This window comes from Triticum dicoccoides, chromosome 5A, assembly GCF_002162155.2.
Source record: "Triticum dicoccoides isolate Atlit2015 ecotype Zavitan chromosome 5A, WEW_v2.0, whole genome shotgun sequence".
NCBI lineage: Eukaryota > Viridiplantae > Streptophyta > Magnoliopsida > Poales > Poaceae > Triticum > Triticum dicoccoides.
Window position 1 is genome coordinate 341,492,427 of NC_041388.1, and position 27,413 is coordinate 341,519,839.

At 44.2% G+C, this 27,413-nt stretch overlaps 3 protein-coding genes across 3 annotated transcripts; 2 read left to right on the plus strand and 1 right to left on the minus strand.

Moving 5' to 3' along the window:
• The first annotated feature begins 1,281 nt into the window (after window positions 1-1,281).
• On the plus strand, window positions 1,282-13,370 carry LOC119301404 (disease resistance protein RPM1-like). The gene is made up of 3 exons (XM_037578364.1): window positions 1,282-1,621; window positions 3,427-6,114; window positions 13,105-13,370. Exons 2-3 carry the CDS (start codon window positions 3,464-3,466, stop codon window positions 13,139-13,141), a joined length of 2,688 nt encoding a protein of 895 aa, XP_037434261.1. The 5' UTR covers window positions 1,282-1,621; window positions 3,427-3,463; the 3' UTR covers window positions 13,142-13,370.
• Window positions 9,744-12,689, minus strand: LOC119301406. The gene is made up of 3 exons (XM_037578366.1): window positions 12,634-12,689; window positions 10,134-10,997; window positions 9,744-10,026 (listed from the first exon to the last, which is right to left on the minus strand). The coding sequence occupies exons 1-3, from the start codon at window positions 12,650-12,652 to the stop codon at window positions 9,980-9,982; spliced, it is 930 nt and encodes a 309-aa protein (XP_037434263.1). The 5' UTR covers window positions 12,653-12,689; the 3' UTR covers window positions 9,744-9,979.
• A 1,154-nt stretch (window positions 13,371-14,524) lies between the features above and the next one.
• On the plus strand, window positions 14,525-18,678 carry LOC119301405 (zinc finger CCCH domain-containing protein 59). Its single transcript, XM_037578365.1, has 10 exons — window positions 14,525-14,682; window positions 14,753-15,032; window positions 15,240-15,363; window positions 15,491-15,610; window positions 15,808-15,925; window positions 16,223-16,641; window positions 16,737-17,037; window positions 17,124-17,220; window positions 17,713-17,858; window positions 18,077-18,678. Exons 1-10 carry the CDS (start codon window positions 14,590-14,592, stop codon window positions 18,203-18,205), a joined length of 1,827 nt encoding a protein of 608 aa, XP_037434262.1. The 5' UTR covers window positions 14,525-14,589; the 3' UTR covers window positions 18,206-18,678.
• Window positions 18,679-27,413: the final 8,735 nt, after the last annotated feature.

The window sequence follows — 27,413 nt, forward strand, 5'->3', positions numbered from 1 at the left end:
CCATCAGAAAATAGCTATTTTCGGGCTTCAGGTCAGGCTCGGGCTTGTAGTTTCAGGATCGAGCTTTTACAATTCCGGCCCGTCCTAATGTATGATCAAGTTTAACAAGAAGTCTTTCCTTCTCTTTTTTTAAATCAACCATATGGACGTGGTGTCTCTGAGCTTGAGCTCAAATGAGCTCACGGTGAACAGTAAAATCTGAGAAAATTGAAAAGAAACTCAAATAATTCTATTTTTTTGGGTGCAAACATTTACAAATATTCTGTGTGCTCACAAAATTTCATAATGAAATAACATTTGTGGAAGTCGTGAAAGAAAAAATTGACGCTCCAAAAGTGTTATTTTCAAAAGCATTTTTGAGTGCTGATTTTTTTTGCCAGGACTTTCACGAATATCATTTCATATGAAATTTTGCAAGCACTGGAAACATTTGTCAAAGTTCGTCTCAACTTTTTCAGAATTGTTTGAATTTATTTTTTCACTTTTTGGGTTTTTATGTTCATCAGGAGCTCAAGATGACTTTCATGCTCATGGATTGCCTTTCTTCGAACCCTTTCCTTCTCTCGAGGAGTGTTTTTTTTGAGTAACTCCTTCTCTTGAGGAGTAGGGGTTGAAGATACAGCTCCTTTTTTTTTTGAACTTACAGCTCCATTTTTTAGTGTATGTAGAGCTACTTTTCACGGCAACTCCTATCCTGCGGCATGGGCTGACCCACTCAGGCTCCCTGTGGTTTGGTTTGGTTCTTTTTGTTTTGGAAAGGTTTTGTCTGTGTTTTTCTCTATGCTTTTCTTTATTGGATTTATCGGTTTTCTTTTAGTTTTTTACTTTTCCCTTTTTCTTGTTTATATTTTATCGGATGTCCCCGAAGGGACAACTTATTTATATTTGATTACATGTTTCTATTCTATTTTTTCATTTTTTAATAAATTCATAAAACATCCTTTTAAATTCTTGAAACATTTTTAAAAAACTTGAATATTTTTAAAAATTTCGTGAACATTTTTTAATTTCGTGATTATTTTGTAAAATTTACAAAGATTTTTTTCTAAATTCATGAATATATTTTAAATTTGTGGGTATTTATTAAATTCACGAATAAAAACTTTTAAAGTTCATGTACTGCTTCTTTTGAGCTGCTTACATTTATTTAAAAAATTACGAAGTAAAGACATTTTCCGATTTTTTTTTAATCTGTTTAAAACCTGGGTCGAGTGATTCGCCTCTGTAGCTATAGCCTATAGAGTAAACGCGCACCCGGGAGAGGCAGAGTGGGCACCTTGTTTCAGATCGAGTGAATGCGGCCGCCTCCCTCTTCTCCGCGTACAAGGACGACTTTGTGGGCAGCGAAATCAACGCAGCAGCAGTGCGCAAGTCTGCGCCGCGGCTTCGCTCCCAGCAAGGTCGCAGCGCGTGCCCGCGCAAGGAGGAGGAAGCTGCAGTGTGCGGCTTTGGCTCGCGTGCCGTGTGTTTAGCTTTGAGTTGCGCAGCATTCTTCCGCCCCCATATTCCATGATTCGGTGCGCCCTGGTCCATGGAGACGCATCGCATCTCGGAGACCTCACCAGCAAATTAGCCGCGTAGCGGCGGCTTAGAGGTTGCCGAAGACAGCGGATCGACGGACGTGAGTTCTCTCCTCTCTGTCTGTTTTCTTGCTATATCTAACATCTTTCCTTAGCCTGAATATGTATTATTGTTGTGCACTGATGTTATTGATAGCACATCTGAATGGCTCTGCTCATGTGAACAATTGTCTTAACAGTTATTAATAGTGACCAGTTGGACATCGACCTTTATTATTTGAGCTTTGTTTCTCCTATCCGTAATCTGAATTTTGGTAACTTCCGTTACTGAATTCTGTTAGGTTCAGATTGTAGCCTGAAAGGTGTTCACAACTTCAGACAGCTGCAAATTTGATCTTGAACCATTAGGAAACAGAGACCCCTCCTCCCGACCCCGTGCGGCGGCCGCCGGGCCGCACCGGGCGGCCACATCCCAACCTCCCCTCAACTCCCCGTGCATCCCCCTCCCTTCGCCGCCGCCGGCAACGTCGCTGGGCGAAGGCCCCGTGGCACGGCGGCGGCAGACCTCCTCTGGCGTCCCGAGATCTGAGGCGGCGGCGGCCTGATTTGGATCTCCCTCCCGACGAGGATGGCGGGCAGCGGCGGCCGGGGTGCGGCGGGGGGTTTGGCTGCAGCCGGCGGGAGTAGTACGAGATGGCGGCAGCGGCGGCCGGGGCGCGTCCCGGGCTCGATCTAGGACCTTCGGGTCTAGGCGGGCGGCTGCCGTTACGTCCTCAAACTGCTGCATCTCATCGGATTCGGCGACGGCTCGCTGAAGCACTCCGGGTCTGCATCGCATCACGAGGACTATGGTGGTGGTGGTCATCTCCTACGTCGGAGGTGGTCGACTTGAGACTGGATGATCGGATCTCGAGATCTGTAATCTAGTCCCGGCTGCGAGTCGGGGAGACATAGTTGCCGGTGAAAACCGAGCCGATGGTGGACGATAGCGGCGTTCTGCGCCGTTACCTTGATGAAGGCATCGTTTTGTAACTACTGTCGACCCACTCGTGCTGCTTCGGGGGAAACCCCAGGATCTGGTTTTCCAGATCGGACGATGGCGGCACTGCGGTGTCGTTTCTCTCCTGGGAGCATTGTTTGTGGAGCAGCGCTGGAAGTCAGAGGCAGGAGGTGGAGCGGTTTCGTCTTGCATGGAGCTTCGGCGGAGATGTCAAGTCATGCTTGACCGACAGGTGCTACGTTTTGTCATGCCTGGTCGGCAGGTGCTACGCACGACAGATCTTCCAAGGACTTCAAGCTGTGTCGGCTGGTGGTACTTGGCAGCATGGCGCTGAGGTGTATCAGTGGCGACCGCGACGTGCTCAGCTGTTTGCGCGCAGGGAGGAGGTGCCGTTGGGCGCTGTGGTGGCGTCGACGATAGCTAGACCGAGCAAGGTTGATGCATCAGTACAGTTCTGAAGATGGAGCGGTGGCGGCCTCTGAGAGCACGCCGGACCAGTGTGTGCCCCAGACCCGACAAGTGGCTAGGTTGGGGTCTCAGGTCTTAGATGTTAGGCTTGGCTGCGATATCTGTTTGGTATTAGGCCCAGGCTATCTACGCCCCTTCATCAACTGGATAGGTGTAGCGACAGTTTGTTGCTTAGATGGCGGCTTTAGTCTTACTGTTGTATGACTTTGTAAGGTCTTGTGAGAATAATTAATAAAGTGGCCGTATGCATCGCCCAGATGCAGAGGCCGGGGGTCATCCTCCTTTTCTAAAAAAAAGAAAGCCAACATTCATGTGATCTCATCTGTTAAGTTAAAAATCATCTTGGAAGAAAAACGAAGATAAATTATATGACTTTTATCTTCGAGCACTATAATCCCATGTCAAAGATGATCTGCCATTGACCTTCCATTATCACAGGAAGCAAGTTCCCAAGAACCACTTGCTGCTATTAGGCATGGCAGAAGGCATTGTTGCCTCACTGATGGTCAAGCTGGGAGTGGCCTTAGCAACTCAGGCGGCAACATTTGGTGGATCATGCATCGCTCATGAAGTGACTGCTTTGAGAAGGCTCTTCAGTGAGATGGAGGAGATCAAGGATGAGTTGGAGTGCATGCAGACCTTCCTGCAGGTTTCTGAGAGGCTCAGAGACCACGACGAAACAATGGCAACATTTGTTAGGAAGGTACGGACGCTTTCCTTTGGCATCGAGGATGTTGTTGATGAGTTCAGCTGCAAGTTCTGCGACGATCATGGTGGAGCCGCTTCCAGGGCAATACGGAAGCTCAGGCGCATCAGGACATGGCACCGCCTTGCCTTTCGGCTTGTGCGAATCAAAGCCAGCCTAAAAATTGCCGTAGAAAGAGTTAAGATGTTCAACACAGAAGGAATTAGCAAGGTACAACAACCTCAAGCACAAGATAAAAAATTGGGACCATCAGAATCTGCTGGCCTTGTAACAGCTGATTGTCCGGTTGGGATTGAGCATAACAGGGACTTGCTGATTGGATGGCTAACAGATGAGATCCAGCAGAACATGGTGATCTCTGTGTGGGGCATGGGTGGAGTCGGAAAGACTACTCTTGTAACTCATGTTTACAACATTATCAAGCCAAGATTTGAGAGACATGCATTCATTACAGTTTCACAACACTGTAGGTCCGTTGATTTGCTAAGACAGATACTGAAAAAGTTCTGCAAGAAGGATCACAATGTAACACTATCTGAAGGCATCGATTCCATGGATCGTGAAAGCCTAGTCGAGATTATGCAAAGTTATCTTCATAGTAGAAGATATGTCCTCGTCTTGGATGATCTATGGGATGCTAATGTTTGGTTCGAAATCCGTGATGCGTTTGCTGGTGGAGATGGTTCCAGTAAGATAGTTCTTACTTCAAGGATCCATGACGTCGCATCACTAGCAAAAGACAAGTACATAATTGATCTGAGACCATTAGAAAGCCAGCATTCATGGGATTTGTTCTGCAAAGAAGCATTTTGGAAAATGGAAGATAAAAGTTGTCCTCGAGAACTGGAAGCATCGGGTCAGAAAATTGTAGAGAGTTGTGACGGCTTGCCAATAGCTATTGTGTGCATAGGACGCCTCTTGTCCTTCAGAAGTCAGACTAGTTATGAATGGGAGAAAGTGCAGAAAGATATTGAGTTGCAGCTAACGAGCAATTCGATCCTTGATATGAACCTCATTTTGAAGGTTAGCTTGGAGGATCTGTCACACAATTTAAAGAACTGTTTCCTGTTTTGTAGTTTGTTTCCAGAGGTCTACAGGATCAGAAGGAAGAAGCTGATCAGATTCTGGGTATCAGAGGGATTCATTAAAAGAACTGAAACAAGAACAGAGGAAGAGATTGCCGAGGATTACCTGAATGAGCTAGTTAACCGGTGCCTGCTACAAGTTACTAAGAGAAACGAATTTGGACGAGTTCGTGAATGTCGAATGCATGACGTGGTCCGTGTTCTTGCTCTATCAAAATCGAAAGAGGAGATGTTTTCTGCTGTTTATGACTGCTCAAAAACAACCTCTTTACTAGGCAAAGCACGAAGGATGTCAATTCAGAGTGCTGATTCTACGCTTTCAAGTCATGAGATGACACATGTGCGATCGTTACTTGTATTTGACAAATGTGTCCCTATAGATGCTCTAAGTGCTTCACTCACATCACTCAAGTTGTTGTCAGTTTTGGACCTACATGGCATTCCAATAAAAAGTATACCTGTTCAAGTGTTCAGCCTGTTTAATCTGCGATTTTTGGGTTTGCGAGGAACTGAAATTGATGTGCTTCCTAAAGAAATAAAAAAATTACAGAACTTAGAAGTACTGGATGCTTACAACACAAAAATTACATCACTGCCAGAAGAAATGACAAGGCTCCGGAAGTTGAGGCATCTCTTTGCATCTGGAATCCGAGATGATACTGACAGCAATGTCGTGGTATCCACTGGTGTAGCTGCTCCTCGAGGCAAATGGCATTCCACTAGTCTGCAGACCCTTCAAAATTTTAAAGCAAATGACGAGATGTTGCAGAGCATTGCATGTTTGTCCGAGTTGAGGACGCTTGGCATTACAGATATAAGATCAGGCCAGTCTGCAAGCTTGTGCAGTGCCATCTCCAAGCTGTCTAAACTTCAACATCTTTTGGTGTCCCCGAAAGGTGATGAAGCGCTTCAGCTTTCGTCTGTTCAGCTGCCCCAAACAATTCAGAAGCTCGAGGTTGGGGGTCTGCTGGGGCAGGCGACAGCACATAACCTCTTCACTTCCATCCGATACCTTGAGAACATCACTCATCTCCATCTATGGTTCTCAATGATAAATCAAGATCTCTTCCGCTACCTCCAATCAGATTGTTTGTTGTCGCTCTGTATTCTGCAGGCGTTTCAAGGTGAGGATAGGTCGTTCTCTGCAGGATCATTTCCCAAACTTCAGTCGCTTGTGGTACATGGTGCATCACAACTCAGCCGGATTGAGATAGAAGAAGGCTCTATGGTGAACCTGGTCCGCCTTACGGTAACAGGTTGTCCAACACTGAAGGAGCTGCCTCAAGGTGTTGAGTTCCTCCACAAGCTCGAAACGTTGCAGCTCGAGATCACGGTGTTGGAATAATTATGTATCTATGAGATGCCATTAGCAGAATCTAATTGCACCTAGATCACCTCACAACATGAACAGAGAAGGGTTTAGGGTTTCTTTACATGTCACGGGAGTGGACATGATCGCCTGCTCGGTGCAGGCGTGATGCAGGGGTGATGTAGTCGAAGTAGATGTTCTCCTCGACGTCCTGATTCCTTCAGGACGCCACCGGCACTGCCCAGGAACAGCGGCGGCGGCTGGCTTAGGTCTTCCCGTCGCTGCAGCACTCCCCCTGATCGGATGGGGTGAGAGAATATCGGGAGGAGAGTAAACCTTACGTGAATTGTAATCTCGCAGGTGCCCAGCTCTCTCCCGTATCCCTTTTAATATGGCGCTGGCGACAGGGGACCCAAAACCTGAGTTGGTTTTTGGGCGCCCCCGATCAGGGCGCGTTAGTTCTGATCGAGGCTCACGTACGTTGGTACGTGGACCCCTTCACTTATCGTTATCCCTTTATCCCTTTTTTTTTCTTCTGTTAGACTAATAGATCTAACTGGCCTGTTTAAGCCGTCAAATCAAAACCAACATTCTCCCCCTTGATCGTTAGGCTTAACTTCATTCGCCCATTCTATATAGGAATGATGTACCAAAGTGAGGTGTTACAACAGCTCAAAACGCCATAGAACCTCAACACTTATAGTACACCCGCCTATTTCGAAATGGAAAACATTTTACTAATTGGGGAGTGGTTTATTTTAATGGTCCTCTTATTCCAGAATCATCAGGCCTCCAATAGTCCCATGCCGGCAACATGCTCACGAAAGATACTGGGTGGTAAGCCTTTTGTTAGCGGATCCGCAAGCATATGCTTCGTTCTTATATGTTTAACATCAACTGTTTGATCCTGGATTCTATCTTTCACAACACGATACTTTATGTCAATGTGTCTGGCAGCATTACTTGACCTGTTGTTACTCGTATAGAAAACTGCTGGTTCATTATCGCAGTACAATAAAATTGGTTTAGATATGCTGTCAACCACTTTAAGTCCGGGTATAAAATTCTTTAGCCATACAGCCTGCCCGGTGGCCTCATAACATGCTACAAATTCTGCTTGCATCGTAGATCCAGCAGTTAACGTTTGTTTGGAGCTTTTCCACGATATAGCTCCTCCCGCGAGTGTGAATATATAACCTGACGTGGATCTCATACTATCCACACACCCGGCAAAATCAGAGTCTGAATAACCAACAATTTCTAGGTTATCAGTTCTTTTATATGTAAGCATGAAGTCCTTAGTTCCTTGCATATAACGCAAGACTTTCTTTGCAGCCTTCCAGTGGTCCGGTCCTGGATTTGATTGGTATCTGCCAAGCACCCCGGTTACAAAACATAAGTCTGGGCGTGTACACACTTGAGCATACATGATGCTTCCAACAGCTGAAGCATAAGGAACCGACTTCATCTGATCAGTTTCACATTGGTTCCTCGGACATTGAAATGTCCCAAACTTATCGCCCTTAACTATAGGAGCAGGTGAGGGTGAGCACTTATGCATATTGAATTTTTTCAGTACTCTCTCAAAGTATGCCTTTTGAGATAGTCCTAACGTTCCTCTGGACCTATCTCGATGAATCTCGATGCCGAGGACATACGAGGCTTCACCAAGATCTTTCATATCAAAACTGGATGACAGAAAATTCTTGGTCTCATGTAGCATATCCTTATCGCTACATGCCAATAATATGTCATCAACGTATAGGACTAAAAATGTGAACCTACTGCCTTTAAACTTAACGTATATGCAGTTGTCCACAACATTTTCGGTGAAACCAAAAGTTTTGATAATTTTATCAAACTTGAGGTACCACTCTCTTGAAGCTTGCTTCAAGCCATAAATTGATTTCTTTAGACGACATGCTAAATGTTCCTTTCCTTCCACAACAAAGCCTTCTGGCTGAGCCATGTAAACATCTTCTTTTAAGTCACCATTTAGAAATGCCGTTTTAACATCCATTTGGTGTAGTTCTAGGTCGTAATGAGCTACTAATGCCATTATGATTCTGAAAGAATCCTTGGTTGACACAGGGGAGAAGGTTTGCTTATAATCAATGCCTTCTCTCTGTGTATACCCTTTTGCCACTAGCCTTGCCTTGAACCGTTCGACATTCCCTTTGGAATCATAGTTGGTTTTGTAGACCCACTTGCAGCCTACTTTCTTAGCTCCATCGGGAACTTCTACTAAGTCCCATACATCGTTTGAGCCCATAGATTTCAACTCGTCTTCCATGGCAACCAACCATTTGGACGAATTTTCGCTTTTAATGGCTTCCTTATATGAGGTTGGATCCTCCACCTTTCCCATATCATTCATGTCCTCCATCAAAAAAGTGATATAATCATCTGATATGGCTTTCTTCCTCTCACGCCGTGGTCTACCCATGGGCGGAGGTGGTGGTGGAACATCATCATTTTCATTATTTTCTCGGAGATCCTCATTTGTGTTTGGATTCTCATTATTAGTTTCTGGATCACCGTTTGACTGAGAGACTGAACCATGAGATTCAGGATCATCAGATGTCACATTTCTTCGTATTGGAAAAACAATCTCTTGGATAGTCGGGGATGGTACACAAACCCGCTTCTCCTCAAGATTGATCTCCCTTAAATTTGTGACCTCATTATCCTCAAAAAATACCGCTTGTCTAGTCTCCACAAACTTGGTGGTGTGTCTTGGACAATAAAAACGATATCCATTTCCCCTATGAGGGTATCCAACGAAGAAACAGCTAACTGTTTTTGGATCCAGCTTCTTAAGTTGTGGATTGAAAACTTTAGCTTCAGCAGGACAACCCCACACCCGTAAGTAATTCAAGCTCGGTTTCTTTCCCGCCCACATCTCGTAAGGTGTGTTCGGTGCTGACTTAGTTGGAGCAAGATTTAGTATGTGTGCAGCTATCTTTAATGCCTCTATCCAAAGGCTTACTGGTAAACTAGAGTGACTAAGCATGCTTCGCACCATATCCATAAGGGTGCGGTTGCGGCGCTCGGCCACACCATTTTGTTGTGGTTCACCAGGCATTGAGTACTGAGCAATGATTCCATTTTCAGATAAGAACTTGGCAAAAGGTCCAGGAATCTGCCCATAAGGAGCATGCCTACCATAATACTCTCCCCCGCGATCAGACCGTACAACTTTGATTTTTTGCGTTCAGTTGATTTTCAACCTCTGCTTTATAGACTTTGAATTTCTCCAAAGCTTCCGATCGGTCACGTATGGGATAAATATACCCATAGCGGGAAAAGTCATCTGTGAATGTAATGAACGAATCAAAACCATCTACAGACTTAACATTAAGGGGTCCACATATGTCGGTGTGAATTAATTCTAAAACCCTTGTGGCTCTAACTGCTCCTTTCTTAATTGTTTTTGCAAATTTTCCTTTAATGCAGTCGACACATTTGTCTGCATCTGAGAAGTCTAATGGGAGGAGTATTTCATTTTTAACTAAGCGTTCCATTCTCCCCCTCGAAATGTGGCCCAAACGACAATGCCACAATTTCGAAGAATTACTTACTCCTTTCCATTTCTTCTCAACATTAATTGCATCACTCACATGCATAACTGAATCATTATTAAGAGATAACATGTATAGTTGGCCTCGTCTAACACCGATGCCTACATTCTTATTACATTTGATCAAAACAAATTGTTTCTTGCCAAAATGGCACTCATACATATCATCATCTAAACAAGAAACTGAAATCAAATTCCTACTTAAGGTAGGCACATAAAGAACATTATTCAATCTAAGAGTGTGGCCAGTGTGTAGCTCCAACGTGAGAGATCCCACAGCTTCAACATCGGCCTCAACTCCGTTCGCAACCTTAAGCTTTCTTGTTCCTCCTCTTATGGTTTGGATCGTATCGAATCCCTGCATAGAGTTAGCAACGTGAGTGGTTGCCCCTGAATCAATCCACCATGACTTTATTGAAAAATCAACATAAAGTGATTCATCTACAAAAGTAATTTCATCAATACCTCTTTTGTTCATCCATTTTAGAAAGCCTGGGCAGTCCCTTTGATAGTGTCCCTCTTCTTTGCAGAAGTTACAAGCATTTTCTCCAGCAGTGGAGCTGCTAGGAGCAGAAGAACCACCGGCTTCTTTACCGTTGAATGCCTTAGGGTTGAATGGCTTAGTGCCTTCTTTCTTGACTTGCCTTTTCTGAGGCTTAGGGAAACCTTGTCCGTCATGCTTTCTCTTGTTAGAGCCAACATGAAAGACATGGTCTTTCTTCTGCCTCATGATCCTTTCTTCCTCCTGGACGATCCTTGCGGTCATCTCAGAGAGTGGCCATTTTTCCTTTAGAGAGTTATAGTTGACCTTAAATTGTTCAAACTCTTCAGGAAGAGACTCAAGAATAATTATGACAAGAAGGGCTTCACTTAAAGAACACTCCAAAGCCTTAAGCTTGGTGAAAGCACTTACCACCCTCAATATGTGCTGCCTAACATTTCCGTCAATAGTGTATTTCTGAAGAAGTTTAGCAAAAAGCTCATGAGCATACACTTTGTCGGAGCCTTTAAATTGCTCCTCCATTTCAGTGAGGAAATCTTTAGCAGTATCTTTCTTAGGGAGTGCTTCAGAAATGTCCGGCGATATTGTCGCTTTCATGATGAGAAGCGCAATATGGTTGGACTTATTCCACTTTTCCATCTTAACATCATACTCCTTCTTGAGTTCTGCATACCCTGTGACACCTGCCACAGGTGCCACAGGTTTTTCTTCCCTCAAGGCATAGTCAAATTCATTACAACCCAAACATAATTCGACTTGGGACTTCCAACGAGGGAAGTTACTCCCCGTAAGTGGTTCGATCGTGTCGGACCGGAATGGAGCGGAAGCTGAAATCATCATAAAAGTTCATAAGTAAAGTTGCATGATTATAAATTTACGTTGGTAAATAAACAAACATGCCAAGTATTTAATTTCAACTCCATGTCAAAACACCGTTGGGCAGAAAAAACATGGAATGAAAATATCACAGGGGATGACTCGTAATAATAAAACAACGTTGGTCCGAATTAAAATTAGAGTCATTTCATTCTCAATTTAAACATCAACATTAAAAAAAACATTATCATTATTTGATGTCTAAAAAAAAAACTTCATCATCCGAAAACACATAATAAATCTTGAATAAAATATCTCGTTGGTTCAATTTTACCCAGAATAATAATGTGTTTATTACATTTTTACGCATTTTCTGGTTTAAGCAGTGCAAATCATAATATTTATTAACTTAAACGCACTAGAAAAACAGAAAATCGCGACAGTGATTTTGGCCCAAAATCCCCACGGCTGTCCGAAATGCAGCTCAGTCCAGTAGCGTAATTTTTTTTTTGCTGGACTGAAACTACCTGGGCTGAAGCCCGCGGCCGGATATGGCTCGTTAAGCACCCGACGGCCCGGCTGGGAGCCGCGCGTCGCTTTCAGTCGTCGGATCGAGCCGACGGCTCGGATCGCCCCGCAAGTGAGCAAAACAGCCGGCTGGGTCAAACCCTAGCCATTTCTTCCCCTCCTCCCGATTCCCACACTCACTGGCGTTTGACGGCGCCCGAGGCATGACGGGGTTCGACGGCGGCCCGAGGCGCGCCGGCCATGGCGGCGCGGCGGCTGCGCTCGCCGGAGGAGCGTGCAGCGGGGTGAATCCCGCGCGCTCCCCCGTCGAACGTGGCCCCGGCGTTCGTGCTCATGGCGCATCAGGGGAGGAGGGACGCCGGCCACCGCGACATGTGGGGCGACGGCGACGAGCTCGTCCAGTCAAGTGGCGGCGGTGGCGGCTAGGAAACGTTCCGCGCGTCGCTCCGGTGGGAGGCGACGGCGTTGCAGCGTCTCCGCCCTCGCACCACTTGATGCAGTGCGGGCCCCGAAGGGAAAGGCGGCTACGTGGCGCATTAGGTGAGCATATGCCTCATTCTTCTCCAATTCGTGTTCATCAGTACTTATGTTGGATTAAAAACAGCCCTAATTAAAGAATTAGGGTTCTACCGAAATTGGGGATTTTTCTAGGGTTCTTCAACATGGGGTTTTGCTACTGTATGTGTGCTATGTATCCCTCTGCCTTCTAATTTGATAATCCAAACGGAAACAGATACTTAAAAGAGGATCAAGTTAAATTAACAGAAACTTAATCATGCGCATTAATTCTTCAGAGGCTTAATTAAAACTGATTAAGCATAATGGCAGTGGAGATCCGTGGCAAATTAGAATACAACATGAGGGCATTAAGACAGTAGCATGCATATTTGGGCTAACCAGGGGTAAAACTTTCAATCTTGATCATAAACCCTAAACATGTCATTGATCTAAACATGATAGTGATCTACTGATCAACAATAAAGGAATCTATTGCAATCAAGATTGGCGACTGATACCATTGTTGGAATAATTATGCATCTATGAGATGCCATTAGCAGAATCTAATTGCACCTAGATCACCTCACAACATGAACAGAGAAGGGTTTAGCGTTTCTTTACATGTCACGGGAGTGGACATGATCGCCTGCTCGGTGCAGGCGTGATGCAGGGGTGATGTAGTCGAAGTAGATGTTCTCCTCGACGTCCTGATTCCTTCAGGACGCCACCGGCACTGCCCAGGGACAGCGGCGGCGGCTGGCTTAGGTCTTCCCGTCGCTGCAGCACTCCCCCTGATCGGATGGGGTGAGAGAATATCGGGAGGAGAGTAAACCTTACGTGAATTGTAATCTCGCAGGTGCCCAGCTCTCTCCCGTATCCCTTTTAATATGGCGCTGGCGACAGGGGACCCAAAACCTGAGTTGGTTTTTGGGCGCCCCCGATCAGGGCGCGTTAGTTCTGATCGAGGCTCACGTACGTTGGTACGTGGACCCCTTCACTTATCGTTATCCCTTTATCCCTTTTTTTTTCTTCTGTTAGACTAATAGATCTAACTGGCCTGTTTAAGCCGTCAGATCAAAACCAACACACGGTTGATGACTTTCTTGAGAAGATTCAGTCAGAAGAATAATGGGAGGTACACCAGAGCAAGATTAGTCACATCAAGAAGGTTTATGTTGGATTTTCAGGAAATGAATAAAGTACATTCCACTAATGGGTTCTTACCTCGTTTTTCTAGGCTGGACAAGAAATATGTGCTAAATAGGGTAGGTATTGCGTCTGGCCTACCTTTATCTCAAAATGGTTGTAACAGATTGTATGTTTTTTTTTGGCAAAAATAGTTGTAACAAATTGTATGTTCTGTATACTTTGATGACTATATTGGAGTATATAAATATCGCGATTCATTCGTCTTTTCTCATCATGAAGGTGACTTTCTATTCTCCAAAGAATTGTATCACACATATGGAAGACAATAGATGGTTACATGTAATCAGTTGTGAATACTGAAGTTTACAAGTTGGCGGTTAATTTTCTCATAAAATAGCTATATGTTGCATCTCAACCATGCACCTTAGCCATGGCAGTCAGTGGCTTGGTGCCGACGAACCCCTCCCGTCAAACCCTCCCAACTTCTTCCTTCCGACCACTTCCTCTTCACCTCTCATGTGGTCACTATCAACTTCAAGGGCGTTAGATCTGTCATTGCCTATCCAAGTGATGCTGGCAGCGAGGAAGTTAGCAATTGCATCCTCTCCAAAAGCTTTCTTGCCTCCGCGAGATAGCCCCGGATCTACTCCTCCCACAACAATCTTGGCTTCTTCTCTCGGGCATATGGTGTGAGGTCAGCTAGATTGGCGGAGCGAGTCATCATTGATTTGTGTGTCGATTACAATGTTCATTTCTCGTGTTTGCCTTGTTGTCTCTAAAAAGTGGATTCGACTTGCACATGTTGTATCGATTTTCATCTGTTTTCTCTATTAATTTATTAGGCAACCAACATAATTACTTTCTCCGTTCGGGTTTATTGGCACCCCTCATATTTTGTATCTAAGTTTGACTATAGATTTAACTAACAAAATATAAGTTGTATCTCACAAAAATTGTATTGTTGGATTTGTATTTGAAAGAAAGTTTTCAATAATATTGTTTTTTGGTATGTAACTTATATTTTGCTTGTTAAATCTAAGGTCAAGGTTTGATCCAAAACAAGAGAGGTCTAATAAACCCAGAGGAAGGGAGTAATACAACAGGTAAATGTTTTTCCTAAGAGAGACACCCAAAGGATCTTGGTAACTGTTTTGCCTTAGTTTTGAAGGAAAAGGAAATTACCAAGTCCAAATGGTGAATTTTTCAGAAGTCAAATCACAATTGGAGCCTAGCCGTAACGGGCCAGCCACACGGGGAGATGACCTGAACCGTAACGGGCCAGCCACACGGGAGATGACCTGAACCGTAACGGGCCAGGCCACACTGGGAGATGACCTGAACCGTAACGGGCCTAGCCCGAAGCGGCCACAGATCGAGAAGTCTCTTCCCCCACCCTCCGCTGCAAGGAAAAACCTGCTCAAACCCCTCATGGCCGCCGCCCCGTCACCGGCGCCGCCGCGGATCCTCCTCGCCGGCGATGCCCACGGCCGCCTGCACCAGCTCTTCAAGCGCGTCAAATCGGTATCCTCCGCTCCCTAACCTGGCATTTTAGCTGGTTTCGTCTTCTCATTCGTGTATCCGTGCGCCCCAGGTGAACCAGTCGACGGGGCCGTTCCACGCGCTGCTCTGTGTGGGGCAGTTCTTCCCGCCCGAGGCCGCTGAGGGGGACAGCCCGCCGGGGGACGTCGCGGACTATCTGGAGGGACGGGCCGCCGTGCCCATCCCGACCTACTTCACCGGCGACTACGGCCCCACTGCGCCTCGCCTCCTCTCGAAGGCTGCTGCCGACGCCCGAGGATTCAACCCCGGTGGCATCGAGATATGCCCCAACCTATTCTGGCTCAAGGGCAGCGCCCTCTTCAACCTCCACGGTCTCTCCCTAATTTGTTTGGTTAACCGAGCTATCAGTAGATTACTTCAGCAAGAGTCGTGCTCACTTGCTACATTTTTGTACTCCTAGCTGATAAACCATTTCATGTGACAATGTGAGCTGATTTACCTGACAACGAGCATATGAGATCATTTGTATGGCATGCTTGTTTTAATTGCCATTGATTGCTTTCCCCTTCTGTTCATAGGTTTATCGGTGGCTTACTTGTCCGGAAGGAAAGGGTTAGGAGGGCCTGGCTGCTACAGCCAGGATGATGTTGATGCCCTGCGGGCTCTTGCCGAAGAGCCAGGAATTGTTGATTTGTTCTTGACATATCCTTTGTTCCATTTTAACATTCTTTTAAATATCTACGAGTGTTAATACCAAGAATTTTTTTATTGTCAATTTTGAAAGCATCAATCATGCATAATTGGTTCCCTTGACGATTATGAGATGTACTAACGAATGGCCAGCTGGAGTGGTGGATGGCGCTGATACTTCTAAGGTGCCTCCTCAGGTCTTAGATCCTCAGGGGTATGATCCTGTTGTTGCCGAATTGGTTGCCGAGATTAAGCCAAGGTTTGGTTTCTAGACTCATATAGTAGCTTAATTGTTGAGGCTAGCGCCTCCTTGAAACTAATTTGAATTTTTGTAAATGTTGATATCATACACTGAGATTCTATGCCACCATCCTATCTTTTCCCTTTTTTATTTTAAACCAGAAAACAGAAGTGTGCCAAATTCCCAAAATACGTGACATGATTTGTTTCTTGCAGATATCACATTGCAGGTACTAAAGGTGTATTTTATGCAAGGGAACCTTATGTGAATGATTCCTCTCCCCATGTTACCCGTTTCATTGGACTTGCTAATGTGGGTAACAAAGAGAAGCAGGTATACTTATACTTAACAAAGTCAACTTGTCCTGAAATACTTTTCCGTGTATACTTCTGTTATGCCACTACATTCTGCCCTTTATTGCTTTCACGGTTTAAGACTTTTCCTCCTGCCATTCAGTTTCAAAAATAAGATCCATTCTTTTGTTCACATATATCTCGTGCTGCTGTTAACTTAAGTTATGTAAATCTTCTGTTATAATATATTTTTCCAGTGTAAATGTGCTGCTGCACTGATAACCTGTTTAACTATCAAGTCATTAATTGGCTACTCCTTATTGCATATACTTTTCAGAAATTTATTCATGCGATTTCTCCTACTCCAGCATCCACCATGTCCAGTGCTGATATTCATGCGAGACCTCCAAATGCTACTTTATCACCATATGCTGCTCCAGCAAAATCTGTTCATGCTGAAGATACTCCAAAGCGTCCTGCTGAAAGCACGGATTTGCAATATTGGCGTTATGATGTCAAGCGGCAACGACAAGGGCAAACTGATGGAAGTCTATTGTGTTTCAAATATACATCCTCAGGGTCCTGTCCTCGAGGGAGTAAATGCAACTTCAGGCACGATGAAGAAGCCAGGGAACACTGTCAGAGAAATGTCTGTTTTGATTTTTTAAACAAGGGAAAATGTGAGAGGGGCCCTGAATGCAGGTTTGCTCACAGCCTTACTGAAGAGGCTGCTGCAAGGGATGCAAAACCCCGTAGGTGAGAGGAGTTATCCGAATCTCTCTCTCTCTCTCTCTCTCTCATGCATTCAGTAATCAGTTGTGGTACTCATCCTATAATTTTGTTAACTATAGTGAACGACGACGTGTTGAGAGCAGTTGCTGGTTCTGTTTGTCAAGTCCAGATGTCGAGTCACATCTTGTTATTAGTATCGGAGATGGTTACTACTGTGCGCTTGCAAAGGGACCACTTGTTCCGGACCATGTTCTAGTGATACCGGTTGAACACTTCCCTACCACAATAGCGATGCCTGTGGAACCTGAGGCAGAGCTCAGGAGATATAAGGATTCACTGGGCAAGTATTTTGAGAAACGAGGAAAAGCAGCAGTATATTTTGAGTGGGTTTCACAGCAGTCTCGCCATGCAAACCTTCAGGTAAGGATACCTCTGTAGTATGATTTGTTCCATGCATTTCATTTTTTGTTACATTGGATATTAATCGACCAAATTTCTTTGTGAAGGCTGTCCCTGTACCATTGTCAAAGGCAGCTAATGTTAAGAAGATCTTTCACCTAGCAGCCCAACGACTGGGATTTGAATTTTCTGTTGTGAATCCAGGTGCGCCATTATGTAATTTTTTTATATGGCCCGACTTAATGTAAAGGAAAGACACAAACATAGGCACATTCTTTCAATCCATGCAGCAAGATACATGCCTTGTCCTGGTTACCTACTCGTCATTATTTCCTGTTTAAGAAACTTCCAGAAACATATTGATCTTTCCACCAATTTTCCTATCGGGCGGCATTTTCTTATTGTGATGCCAATATTACTTCTACATATGATACTGCTACTTTCAGAAAGCCTTCGAATTGTAAACATAGGTTGATCTCGGTCTCATGTCAAGTCATTGTTCTGGGGATTAGATAACTGAAATTAATGGGTTGCAAATCATTGTCCTTTGTAAATAGCCTTTTCAGCTTGTTCTATCGATTAAATGGTCTTAACTCTGATCACAAGTAAACTATAGCTGTATATCCTTTCTTTTAAAATAAAAAGTTTGTGCATGTATTCTATTGCTAAGCTCCTTTTTGTTTTGGCTTATGACAGATGGTGATGCTAACCAAGGTAGAGAACTGTTAAGGTCGCAGTATGACGGCAAATCGGGCTTGTTTTATGTAGAGCTCCCAGATGGCACACTACTCTTGCATATAATTGACAGTGGTGAGAAGTTCCCTGCCCAGTTTGGACGTGAGGTATGTCAGAGATGATTATTGATCCATTTTTTAGTTTCAGATGATAACCTGATACCTCAGCAACCTAACTTTGTCAATCTTAAGACATACTTCAGTAACTTACTTGGTTAATCCCAAGGCATAACTCGCCTACAAGGCGATGCCTGAAATTGATGTTTGACCAATACACGAGTGCGATCCTACAGCTGCAGCTGAGTCTTTCCATGTACTTGTGACAGGTATTGGCGGGATTGTTAAGCATGGCAGACCGTGCAGACTGGAGGAACTGTAAGCTTTCCAAGGAAGAAGAAGTTAAGATGGTGGATGATTTTAAGCAAGGGTTCCACGAGTTTGATCCTGCTGAATGACAACATGCTCAAGCCACCTATCTCTTGGAGGTTGATGATGCATGCCTGATGTCCATGACTTCTTAAGCTAAGCCACTGAGACAAGTCCTAGCGTGTCCCCAACAGGTGAGCCGGGCCATGATCGAAAACCTGCTGCGGATTCGTGGTTTTGTAGCTGACCGTACGTAGGTTGGTCAGGTATAACTACAAGAAATGAGAATCGGACAGTCACAAGAAATTTTCATTGATGAGGAAACTGGGCAGTTGATGGTTGAATCCAGCCATTTTTTTTTCAACCTGCCATTTGAGTCTGTACCGCTTTCCTCTCCCTTCTTTGTTTGAACTCTAGAACAACAAAAAAAAAACAAACAAGAAATCTATTGTCATAGATGTACATCTATGACGCACCCTCCATCATGATCGGGCTTTCGTCATAAATTTGTAATAGATGTTCATCTGGGACGAAAAACTGCTTATACATGTTGAAGGCGTAAGTGACATCACATGGAGTGGGAACTAATACCATTAACCGGTGTTCCCTACAGGAAAAAATGAAAAGAAAAAATTGCATGGAAATGTCTACATGGGATCCTTGCTTACTTTGGAGTTTTGGCAAATCGGCAGTGGACCTATTGGCGAGAAGCCCATCATAGGAGGACATCATTGGCCATGTGGTAAGTCTATCATAGGTTGTGAATTGAGAAGACCTCAATGGCCACGTGGCCACATGGGTACGTCTATCATAGATTTTGAAGGGGTGAATAGGGCTGTGGTTACGAAAGCATGAACCAAGGAGAGGACGCTTCTAAATCTCACCAGCATATTAATTTCATATAGTGAGAAGGCCAAAGTGTGATCGGATGCTTGGTTGAGACAAAGACATGGCTACATTAAATTAAACATGGATGCGGTTTTTGATGTGGACACGCTCCAGGGGATGGTTGGAGCAGTCATTCGAGATCATCATGGAAAGTTCATTGTAGCCTCACTGAAAAGATTGATAGTTGCTTTGACTCATTCACAACGGAGGCAGTTGCAGTGAGGTTTGGAATGAACCTTGCGCGTACAGTTGGATACAGTAAGATCGACGAGGTCTAACTCTGGTATGCTGAGGTTGTTACTGCCCTAATTGATGGTTACTCTTCTTCAATAGCTTTTGCCATCTTTGATTGATGACTATCTTTGTCACTTGACCTTACTCATGTCATTGTAATAGAGAAAGAAATCAAGCAGTTTATGAACTGGCTAGGATAACTAGATCCTCTCATCCAAATCTCTGGATGGACACCACTCCAAATGCGGTTATTCCTCCTATTGTAAACAATACTACGATCCTTATGACTGAATAAAAGAGGAAATGCCTGTCAAAAAGAAGGAGATGAAGCCTTAATCTTTGATTTACCCTACAGCATGATCGTATTAACACCCTCTTTAAAAAGAGAGAATCCCAACTACTGAGTGTTAGTAGTGGTCAATACTAACCTGATTGATTTTTTCCACTTGAGAAGAGAAGACATGCGTGCTTGCCTAGATTGTAAGGTGGTACCTGAAGAGAGTGTTGTCCCTCAACATAACCTTGTGGTGGTGGACTTTCGCTTCTCGATGCTCAAAGTTGCTACGACAAGTAGTGGAAGCTCAAGGGAGGGGGGGGGGGAGCTCAGGCTTTCAAGGAGAGAGTTATTAAGGATATATCTTGGGAGGAAGGGGATGACACAAACAATATGTGGATGAACATGACGACTTGCGTTCATAAGGTGGTTTCATAGAAGTTTGGGGCGAGTAGGGGAAGTCGAAACGAAGCTAAAGACACTTGGTTATGGAAAAATGATGTCAAAACAACTATTAAGCAGGAAAAAAAGAATTTTTAGCACCTATACCTGGATAAGAGTCAACATAAAGAAATGCAAGGTGACAAAGAAGACCGCAAAGCAAAGTGTGAGTGAAACAAGGGTTCGGGCGTGGATTCATGACTAAAAAGATATAGAATATATGCTACAAAAAGTACACTGTTGGATTTGTATTTGAAAGAGCTTTTCGAAGGTGCGATTTTTATGACATGTAGTTTACATTTTATTAGTTAAATTTGTTGGTCAAACTTTAGCCCAGAATAAGAGGGGGACTAATAAACCCGGATAGAGGTAGTACATTAACCTCGTCAAGGATATGTATCATAATATTGTGACAATTGTTCATACAAGTGATGTCAACACTGATCCTTTCCAATTAAAATAGGCATGCACCAAGGGTCAACTTTGAGCCCTTATCTTTTTTGCCTTGGTGATGGATCATTGGGCATATACCAGAGATATTTCATGGTGTATGCTCTTTGTAGATGATGTGATGCTAGCCGACGATAGTAGGACAACAATTAATATAGGAAGTTAGAATTGTGGAGACAAATATTAGAATCCAAAGATTTTAGGCTTACTAGAACTTAAACTAAGTACAAGAGGTACATTTTCAGTACTATTAGGCACGAGGAGAAGGAGGTCATCCTTGATGGACTAAGAAGACACCTTTCGATATATTGGTTCATTGTTGCACAAGAATGGTAATATCGATGAACATGTGAGCCATGGAATCAAAGTCGGATGGATGACGAAGTGGCGCCAAGCTTCGTGTGTCCTATGAGACATGAGAATTTCACAAAAGCTAAAAGACATTCTATAGGACATCGATTCGACCCGGGATATTATGTTGGCCAACTAAAAAGTGACATGTCCAACTGTTAGGTGTAGCAAATATGCACATGCTGAGATGGATGTATGACCACACAAGAAAAAATCGGGTCTGAAATGTTGATATATGCGATAGAGTCGTGGGTTCACACCAATTGAAGAGAAGCATGTCCAATATCCTCTAAGATGGTTTGGGTATATACAACGTGGGCCTCCAGAAGCGTCGATGCATAGCAGAAGGATAATGTTTGTCGATAATGTCAAGAGAGATTTTTTTTAGGGAAAACCTGTTGGAACTTTATTCCAAGGATGAAAGAGTTACATCATTGAGTACATGCGGTAATAAGAAATCTGGAGATTCATTATCCCATAAATAAGACAATTGGGGATAAACATGTCTAGCTAGTAGGTGTGCCAACCTATTTGCTTCCTAGGGCAATGTTGAAATTTTCGCAACGATAGTACATGTGCTAAATCAAAACAATTCACCAAGATCGCTGAGTATGGAGCTCAGATGTCAGTATCTCCTTTGCATGCTTGAACAATCTTAGGGCAATTTGTTTCCATGAGTACACGAGAACATGCAATATCAAGAGTCAATTGTAGGCCACACTTAACTACCATTACTTCTGCCGAGGCTGCATCATGCACTTGATGGATCAACTCGTCTACCCCCGCAACATGACCTCTCGAATCTCGGACGACTGCAACCATATCACCTGATCCATCTTCAAAAAACACTGCATGTGAGGAGTCCCTTATTTAAGACTTGAAGGGCTCGAATATCACCAAAGAACTAGCCATGGACTAGGTCAAGTGAAAGTTAGCTATCCACGTGCTAGAATCATAACTATCATAACTAGAGTTCAAGATCTTATGAGTTTTAACCCTAGCCCATCCCTACTTTTTAGGGAATCTAGCCTATCCCAACTTGTTTGGGATTGAAAGATGTAGTTGTTGTTGTTTGCAAGAAGCTCATTATTGCCACTAGTAGAAAAAGGGTCAAACGTGAAGCACATTAGTGCCGGTTTGTATTTGAGCCGGCACTAATGTATACATTAGTGCCGGTTCCAACGGCTAGCCGGGCCGCTTTCATTAGTACCGGTTCGTGGCGAACCTTTAGCACCGGTTCGTGCCACGAACCGGTACTAATGAGAGTGGTGGCAGGATGTTGTCAGACTGGGGCCCCTCCAGCCCCTTTAGTACCGGTTCTTGGCACAAACCGGTACTAAAGGTCCTCCTACATAAACCCTTCGTCCACCCAAGCTCGCTCTGTTCTTCCCCTTTCCCCTCTCCTCTCTGTTCTTCCCCTCTTCCTCTCGAGCTCATCACACATTTTGCCCAAAATTTGTCAAGATTTGAAGGCCCCCATCCATTCAAATGATCACAAAGGTTAGCAACTTTGTCCTTTCATCTCTCATTGCTAGATTAGCTCTTGCAATGCTTTATATAGTGATTAATTTATGAGTTTAGTAATTTGGGAGGATATATATATATGTGCTAGTATTTGATTTATATGCAATTTGAGGTCAAAAATAACACTTAGTTTGCATATGTAGGTGTGGTTTACTTAGTGCCTTCTAAATCTCCGTCGCAACCACCGTCGATGGCCCGCACCGTCCCGTCGCCGGCACCACCTTGTGGTGAGCCTCTTGTTCATGAAATTTTATATAAAAATTGATGTTTGTGTGATTTGGATATATAGTTACTCGTATAATTATCTTACCCGTACGTTGTTTGTTATACATATAGTGCCATGGTTTTGATATTCGTCCCGTCGGCCCTCGTCCTTGTTATGATTCGGATGTGGTATATATATTCTCTTTTAAAACTAGTTGCATTTCGTGTTTATGACAAATTATGCCCATCAAGTTGACATAGAACTTTTTTCTAGGAGGTATGTGAACCGGAAATTCCAACCGACCCTATTGTCGAGAGGTTAAATTTAGTTGAAAGAGAAAACGAGTACTTGAAAGAAAAATTGAAAAGAATTGAGCGGGAGAAGATGGAATTGGAGTTGCATGTTGCCGATGTCGTCGATGATCACAAGATCAAGATAGAGAAAATGCGCTTGAAGATTAGAAAGATTAGAAAATATGCCATCGATGGTGAGGCTTGGTATCATTATGCTGTTGGATCCATTGTTACCTTAGTTGCGATCTTGATCGTATTTGTTGTTGCATTTAAATGCTTTAGATAGAGAGTTATTTGTATGTTGCATTTAAGTGTTGTATGAACTTTATGTATGAACTTGTATTAATTTGGTCTATTCGGTGTTGTGTAATGAAGATGAGCCGGCAATGGATGTACGATGACCGATGCTCTCCCCAGTTCATTGAGGGCGTGCATACTTTTCTACTTGCGGCTGAGGCAAACAAGCGGGCGGATGGTTTTATGCCTTGTCCATGTGCTCGCTGTAAGAATGGTCATAATTACTCTACGTCAAGAACCATTCACGCCCACCTGTTTAAGTCCGGTTTCATGCCCCACTATAATGTTTGGACCAAGCACGAAGAAAGAGGGGTTATGATGGAAGACAATGAAGAAGAAGAGGACGGCGACAGCTATCCTGGCCATGGGTTCCCTGAATACGATGATACAACAATGGGGGGAGAAGCTGAGCCGGTAATGCGGGAAGAAGCTGAGCTGGCAATGCGGGAAGAAGCTGAAGAAGAGGCATCAGATGAGCCCGTTGATGATCTAGGTCGGGGCATTGCCGATGCAAAGAGAAACTGCGCAAATGATTTGGAGAAGAAGAAGTTGCAGCGCATGTTAGAGGATCACAAAAAATTGTTGTACCCGAATTGCGTAGGTGACAAGAAAAAGCCGGGCACCACACTGGAATTGCTGCAATGGAAGACAGAGAATGGTGTATCTGACAAGGGATTTGGAAAGTTGCTGGTAATGATAAAGGATATGCTTCCAAAGGACAACGAATTGCCTGAGAGTACGTACGAAGCAAAGAAGGTTGTCTGCCCTCTAGGGTTAGAGGTGCAGAAGATACATGCATGCCCTAATGATTGCATCCTCTACCGCGGTGAGTACGAGGATTTGAACGCTTGCCCGGTATGTGGTGCATTGCGCTATAAGATCAGCCGCGATGACCCTGGTGATATCGAGGGCAAGCGCCCCAGGAAGAAGATTCCTGCCAAGGTGATGTGGTATACTCCTATAATACCACGGTTGAAACGTTTGTTCCAAAACAAAGAGCATGCCAAGGCGATGCAATGGCACAGAGAAGACCGTAAGAAAGACGGAAAGTTGAGAGTACCCGCTGACGGGTCGCAGTGGAGAAAAATCGAAAGAAAGTACGGGAAGGAGTTTGCAGATGACGCAAGGAGCGTATGGTTTGGTCTAAGCGCAGATGGCATTAATCCTTTTGGGGAGCAGAGCAGAAACCATAGCACCTGGCCTGTGACTCTATGTTTGTATAACCTTCCTCCTTGGTTGTGCATGAAGCGGAAGTTCATTATGATGCCAGTGCTCATCCAAGGCCCTAAGCAACCCGGCAACGACATTGATGTGTACCTAAGGCCATTAGTTGAAGAACTCTTACAACTATGGAATGGAACAGGTGTACGTGCGTGGGATGAGCACATGGGGGAAGAATTTGACCTAAAGGCGTTGTTGTTCGTGACCATCAATGATTGGCCTACTCTCAGTAACCTTTCAGGACAGACAAATAAGGGATACCGCGCATGCACACACTATTTGAACGATACCGACAATATATATTTGGCTAATTGTAAGAAGAATGTGTACCTGGGACATCGTTGATTTCTTCCGAGCAGGCATCCTGTAAGAAAGAAAGGCAAGCATTTCAAAGGTGAGGCGGATCACCGGACGAAGCCTCGCCACCGTACTGGTGCTGATGTACATGATATGGTCAAGGATTTGAAGGTGGTCTTTGGAAAGGGTCCTGGTGGACAACCTGTTCCGAATGACGCTGACGGACGCGCACCCATGTGGAAGAAGAAATCTATATTTTAGGACCTGCCCTATTGGAAAGACCTAGAGGTCCGCTCCGTAATCGACGTGATGCACGTGACGAAGAATCTTTGTGTGACCCTGCTTGGCTTCTTGGGCATGTATGGGAAAACAAAAGATATACCTGAGGCACGAGAGGACCAGCAACGTATGCACAGAAAAGACGGCATACATCAGGGTCATGCAAGCTACGCTCTTACCAAAGAAGAGAAGGAAATCTTCTTTGAATGCCTGCTCAGTATTAAGGTACCGTCTGGCTTCTCGTCGAATATAAAGGGAATAATAAACATGGCAGAGAAAAAATTCCAGAACCTAAAGTCTCATGACTGCCACGTGATTATGACGCAACTGCTTCCGGTTGCATTGAGGGGGCTTCTACCGAAAAACGTTCGATTAGCCATTGTGAAGCTATGTGCATTTCTCAATGCAATCTCTCAGAAGATAATCGATCCAGAAATCATACCAAGGTTAGAGAATGATTTGGTGCAATGTCTTGTCAGTTTCGAGTTGGTGTTCCCATCATCCTTCTTTAACATCATGACGCACGTCCTAGTTCACCTATGCAAAGAGATTAACATTTTGTGTTTTGTATTTCTACACAATATGTTCCCCTTTGAGAGGTTCATGAGAGTTTTAAAGAAATATGTTCATAACCGTGCTAGGCCAGAAGGAAGCATCTCCAAGGGCCGTCAAAATGAGAAGGTCATTGAGTTTTGTATTGACTTTATTCCTGACCTTAAGCCGATTGGTGTTCCTGAATCGCGGCATAAGGGCAGACTGGATGGAAAAGGCACGCTAGGAGGGGAACAAATAATATGTATGGACAGACATTCTCTCACTGAAGCATACTACACAGTTCTACAGAATTCCGCCTTGGTGGCTTCGTATATGGATGAACACAAGAATTTGCTACGCTCCAAACACCCGGAGCGGTCTGATGACTGGATTACACGTGAACAAACCAGGAGTTTCGCCAGCTGGTTGCAGACACGTACCATGCATGACACCTTTATTGAAGATGACATGTACTTGCTGTCCCAGTTACCATCTTCGAATATAATGACTTTCAAAGGGTACGAGATAAATGGTAATACATTTTACACGATCGCCCAAGATAAGAAGAGCACCAACCAAAATAGTGGTGTCCGCTTTGATGCAGAAACCAAGACGGGAAAGAAAACATATTATGGTTATATACAGGACATATGGGAACTTGACTATCGACGTGGTTTGAAGGTCCCTTTGTTTCAGTGCAAATGGGTCAATATGACACGAGGTGGGGTAACGGAAGACCCGCAGTACGGAATGACAACAGTGGATCTCAACAATCTTGCGTATGCAGACGAACCATTCGTCCTAGCCAATGATGTGGCACAGGTTTTCTATGTGAAGGACATGTCTACCAAGCCAAGAAAAAGAAAATATAAGGAAGTGAATGCATTGTACGATGAGCCAAAGCGACACATAGTTCTTTTTGGGAAGAGAAACATCGTGGGAGTGGATGACAAGACAGACAAGTCAGAAGATTATGAAAAGTTTGATGAAATTGCTCCATTCACAGTGAATATTGACCCGAGCATCCCGTTAAATGATGAAAATTTTTCATGGTTACGGCGCAAAGGGATACATGCGAAGAAAAAATTTCACACCCAAAGATTTGGGATGTGATCGGCTTCACTATCATCACTTTCTTCTGTGTTTCACACCCAGAAGGGAATCTCTGTAATAGTTAGGGTAGTTAATTATGTGTTTCGGCATTTGAAACGCGAAGAAATTTTATGTGCAAACAAATTCTTTCATGCTTTTACTGATTTTTAAAGTTAAGTTATTCACAAACTAGTGATTCATACTAATTTCAAATAATTCAAAATATAAACTATTCAAATTTGAAAACTACAGGCACTAACAGAAAGTTTGTAATTTTTTGTACCTAAAGCAAAAATATTCACAAAGAAACTCTAAATACACAAAAAAACAACTCAAAAATAAATAAAGGAAAAAATAAAAAAAGCCCGCCTACTAGGCCAAAGCGGCCGGCATACGACTAGAAACCTAACCTGTTGTTGGGCTAGGATGCAGGCCCGCATAGGCCCAGTAGGCCAACAGGGCAGCACACAACATGTAGGCCCAGTAGACCTGCTTTGGAGAGGAGCTCGAGAGAGCTACCGCACGGGGGTTTATAAACTAGTGCGGTCGCCCCTCGGCTAGCGAGGTGGGACTAAACTTGCCGCACCGCACCTGCGCCAGCGCTTCCCCTTTAGTACCGGGTCGTGGCACCAACCGGTACTAAAGGGGGGCCTTTAGTACCGGCTGGAGCCACCACCCGGTACTAAAGGGGGTCGCTTCCCGCCGCTTGGCTTGGCCAAAACAGGCCTTTAGTACCGGTTGGTGGCTCCAACCGGTACTAAAGGCCCCTCCTATATAAACAACACTTACGAAAATTTCAGTTTCTCATCTGCTTCTTCTCCTCTGCACCGTCGCCCGCCGCGCCCCCCGTACGTCTCCATCCCTCGTCGCCGCCCCCGTTGCCGCCCCGTCCCCGTCGTCGCCGCCCCGTCGTCCCC